Genomic DNA, 4,992 nt, shown 5'->3' with positions numbered 1-4,992 from the left:
AAATATGGTTTGAAATACATTATTACTAAAAGACTAAATCAAGATTTTATTGAGAACCAACTTGTTTAGTTTTTTAAAAGGCATGGCTGGTTCTGCTAGTAATAATATAACTGCTCTTGATTTCAAATACAGGCAAGTCTAATTTTGATCTGTAAACATATTTTCACTAAACATTAGCAAATAAATAAATTGTTATTGTATATTGTAAGAAATGGTATAATATTTGGCTATACCTATCTAATAAATAATAATTTAGTTTAAGGTGGTTCATTCTGGGAAAGCACTCAGACTTTGTTTTCACTCAAAATAAAAATTCTCAAGGAGATATGGAAAAGAGTCTGTTAAATGAAAGTGACTGTTTAACTAGCCAAATATTGAACTCAAATGTATTTGATGAAATGGATGATCCCAGTGAACATGATAATGAAAAGGACAATATAGAATCTAGTTCAGGACGTGCATCGAAGTATTCAGTTCCAAAAGAATGTTTTGACCTACTGACCGAATTTGAAGTATACAATCTAGTTATTCATTAAGTAAATTAAAACTAACTGTAGACTTGTGTACCACCAGGCTCTTACAATAAGCCTAGGATGGCTAGAGACTTCCCTAACAACACATGACGTCCACGGGAACTTCCCGTTTGCTTCCTGACTGGAAACAGCCCAGGTGGATTCCCTATGTACGTCCATTCAATATCCCTCAAAATTTACAATTATATAATGTAATATTACACGGTTTTATTTATTTTTCCAGACTGGAAAATATATATATAATCCTAATCACTTTTAATTGGAACTACATTGGACGTCCACAGACCGTTCGAAATATAATAACATTTTACATCTAAATATAATAATTTCATTATTGTACTGCTGCAGCAGGCTGCAGGCTGATGTTATAAATTTTGCGTTTATACTGTTATCAATGAATTATATAATAATACCTATTATAATAAAATATATATTGTTAGTACCCTGAATTCGACCGTGGCTCGTACGTCGTCTGACAGTGTCGTAATTTCGAATAGTTTTCTATTAATACAATAAACACGGTTACCCCGCGATCCGTGGTTAGTCGTCAATGGAAGACGCGTTATTCATATTACGATGATAATATTTCCCTCACTTCACACGCCACCACAACAAAAATATTACTTAGTTAATAGTTATTACCAAGTTTATATAATATATTTATTAGCCGGTGCATCGTGATCGCCATAGCACAACAAAATTATTATAAACTAAGCAAGACTTTATAATAATAGGACAGTGAACTAGTGAAGTATTAAAATGGACAATTTAAGGTAAGATAATACCTATGAGTTAAATAATATTATAGGTATAAGATATTATTAATGTAGGTACTACCTAAGGTAGTTCTTCTTCAGCTAATATAATATAATTATATAGGCTTTTAGGTTCTTTGCCTGAACATACTGCCTCCGTTCTTCCCACTTTGTTTTGTGGTTTCTTCTGCATTTCTTACTCCCATGAGAGGTTAGTTACTGCAATATCCTTAGATCTTCCTTTACTCTATCTGTGAATCTTTGTCTAGGTCACCCTCTGGGTATCTTTGTGTTAAGTTTAGCTGAAGTGAAGGTAAAGGTTCAAAAACTGTTGTTGAATCAAAATACCATTCTAAACAAGTTGGAAAAATTACTAACAAATTATCGTTCAGTTGATAACTGCCTACAGAATATTACATCAACACAAATTGATGAATTTGAAATACACTTCAATGACAATTTTCCTTTAAAAGAATTAACACAATTTAATCATATTAATGACATTTTAAACAATAAGGCATACTACAGTCTTATGGTAAATATTATTTTGTATGCATATAGTGTTCATGCACAATAATAATATGTTTATCAAATTATTACTTATAAGATTAAATACATTTTCAGAAAAAGAAACTATCAATGTATGGTGGATCAAGCATTAATGATGTTACACGTCATATTCTTATAAAACTTTTGAGCAATGAAATATCAAGATTTATTACACTTACTGGTCATAAAGGAAAAAAAACATGTTTTGCCAGTACAAACTATTTTAAAGTATTACTAGGTCTGTGTATTAATCTATCAAAAATAAATATTTATTATACTAACCCTATTACATTATATTATTATACATTCAACAAAAAATATATTCTGTTTGATCAAATAGCAGCAACTGATACTAATTTCTCAGATTCCTTCGATCTCATTACTTGAGTATTAAATTTCCATAGACATTGGTAGTAGCCGCTGTCAGCCGAACCTAAATTTTTACTTATGCTCTTTACAACCGTGTTTGATATCCAAACTTATTTTGTAGAATACTAATATTCTATACAATTGCACATATAGGAAATTGAAATTACATGTGCATATTATGTACCTATATGTGAATTACTTTCATCAATCTTTTTTTATTTTATTCACATACAGATGTTGTCAGAGTCTTTTATGAATCAGCCACTGAGAATCATGTCAAACCTGCGATTCAAAGCTGGTTTAAACATGCACCTGACCGTTTAACTACTACACAGTACAAAAACAATGTATCCCCCAACATGTAGCAACATCAATGCATTGATTAAAATACATAATTCAACTACCAGCTGGTATAATAAGAATTTATTATATTCTAAACAGCCATAGATTTAATTATTTTTCATTTATTTTTTATTTATTGTTGTAAGAAATTAACTGCTGTAAACTTAGATGTATACATCTAATAGATATCTATTTAATGTGTATTATCAAATATTATATAAAATGTAATAAAGTGAAGATTTAATAAAAACAAAATAGTTATGAGTTCAAATTATGCACCTATAGTATACTAATTAAACTGTATATAAATAGTTATGTAATAAATAATATGTAACCTAATTATATAATTTTGTAATCATTTTAAGTCCAGAAATTGGAGAATTTTGAAAACTATTTAGCACAGATAATAGTTAAGTACCTAATTAAAAGATTTGAATTGATCAATCAATTAAAAAATTATAATTCATTCTGGTATTTTAGACTACACAGCTAATTATTATTTTAGTAGCAGTTGTCTATTAATATATTATTTCTATAGAATTATAATATAATACTTAAGTAATAAGTATATATATATGTATTATGTATATATACATGAGTATTAAGTATAAATAAATTATACTTGAATGCAGGCTGGAATATATTGTGTGCGTAGTTTAAAAATTGATTTTTGTTCAAGTAGGTACCTATATAGGTACTAATTAAAATTAGTTATTATAAATAATTAAACTAACTATAGTTAAATTATAACGATGGACGTTTTTGGACCTATTCTGGAAGCTATCTGGCACAATAACGGTGTAGTTCCTATTCAAGTCATTTCAGGAAGTCCTTGGGAAGCAGACATTCGTAATTACAATAATTAGCCTGTGGACTTCCTATTTAAAGCCTATGACTCAGAATGGCTCAGCCCAGGCAGTTCCCTTAGTTCCTGAAGGAATATACTAAATACGTCCAAAGAACTTCCTTGTGTTGTTAGGGTATATTAGTCTAATGAATTTAGAAATGCACTAAACAAATAAAGATAAATTTGAACTTGGAGAATAATATATTATTTTATTAGTATATATATTAGAATATTTTTAAATTAAAATTATTAAATTGAAATTTTTTACTAACACTCACTTTTATTACTGTTATTTGCTATTTTCTGGTGAATAGTAGTACTATTCTGCAATTTCAATAATTCTATAACATGTATAATAAATTAATAGTATTTAATTTCAAGATGTTAAATTAAATTAATAAAAACTATAATATAATATGGCACATAAAACAAACCAATAATAATCAAAAACATGATTTAAAATTTTAGAATAATACACCTACCTTCGTTTGCATGAAAACTTTTTGATTCTTTAGCTAAAGCTAAAGCCAGTAACTTCTTACTTCTCGACATTTTAGGTATTTAAAATAATACTTTTGTTATAAGCATGAACATTGAACACCAAACACGTCTTTTCACAAACTTACGAATAATATATTTTGACACTTAATAAATAATTACGTTAAATAATAATATATTATTATTATTATAACAACATTATCAACTGAAAATATACTGAATACTGATGCCTGATAATAATGAACAAATATAATTTTATTATCATTCGTTGAAGTATTAATTTTTCAACACATGAATAGGTACATGATATTGGTTATTGCCGCTTTAAATGAGCAAAAACAAAGCAATAGCGGGTAAATAATAAATATTATTATTGTAAAAACCATGATACAATAATAAGAATAGCTTGTGTCAAACAATGATAAGTGCTATAAATAGAAATGGACAATATATGATACTCGTCTAAAATCAGCACATATCAGGTTTTGACCAAATAAAAAAAAACATCAATTTTGATAAGTGAAATATCATATAATGCCACAAAATAATTTGTCATCCAATAAAAGATATCATTTATAATTGTTGTTATAACATCTTTGATATTAGAGCTACAGATACCATATTTTGACACAATAAAATATAGAACTAAAACAACAATTATCATACATAACCTCGAAATCGAATTTTTGCACATATCATGTTTTGGCTCTCAACCACAGAACTATCAATTAATAATGGTCATACTGTAGCATTGCATATTGAAGAGACGTTTGTAATATTATTGACCGTATTATGCCTAAAAACCTTTTCCACCTAAAAACTGTATTACCTATTACATAGTATATTATATATTTCCTATTTGCTAAATCTATGACTCTTAAACCGTATATAGTCTTCCGACGCATGTCTTTATGCCTGTATATTATAGTGATACCTACTCAACGGCGACGCCGCAGGCCGTCTGCTTTCCGCGACACCACTCCGGCACGGGACTCGCGCAGCCTACAAACTTAGCAGACGTGTTAATAAGTGGTAAACTCGACTTTTCTAAAAAACGCGCGACGGCGGCACTCGGTTTGCACGTCAACCTTTAAATTTG

General features: G+C 28.6%; 1 protein-coding gene across 1 annotated transcript; it reads left to right on the top strand.

Moving 5' to 3' along the window:
- Nucleotides 1-607: 607 nt before the first annotated feature.
- LOC115033681 lies at nucleotides 608-2,807 on the top strand. Its single transcript, XM_029486823.1, has 6 exons — nucleotides 608-682; nucleotides 757-1,306; nucleotides 1,413-1,499; nucleotides 1,558-1,823; nucleotides 1,913-2,075; nucleotides 2,441-2,807. Exons 3-6 carry the CDS (start codon nucleotides 1,493-1,495, stop codon nucleotides 2,569-2,571), a joined length of 567 nt encoding a protein of 188 aa, XP_029342683.1. The 5' UTR covers nucleotides 608-682; nucleotides 757-1,306; nucleotides 1,413-1,492; the 3' UTR covers nucleotides 2,572-2,807.
- The last annotated feature ends 2,185 nt before the right edge of the window (nucleotides 2,808-4,992 follow it).

This window comes from Acyrthosiphon pisum, chromosome A1 (genome assembly GCF_005508785.2).
Source record: "Acyrthosiphon pisum isolate AL4f chromosome A1, pea_aphid_22Mar2018_4r6ur, whole genome shotgun sequence".
Classification (NCBI taxonomy): Eukaryota; Metazoa; Arthropoda; class Insecta; order Hemiptera; family Aphididae; genus Acyrthosiphon; species Acyrthosiphon pisum.
This window is presented reverse-complemented; position numbering and strand designations above follow the sequence as displayed.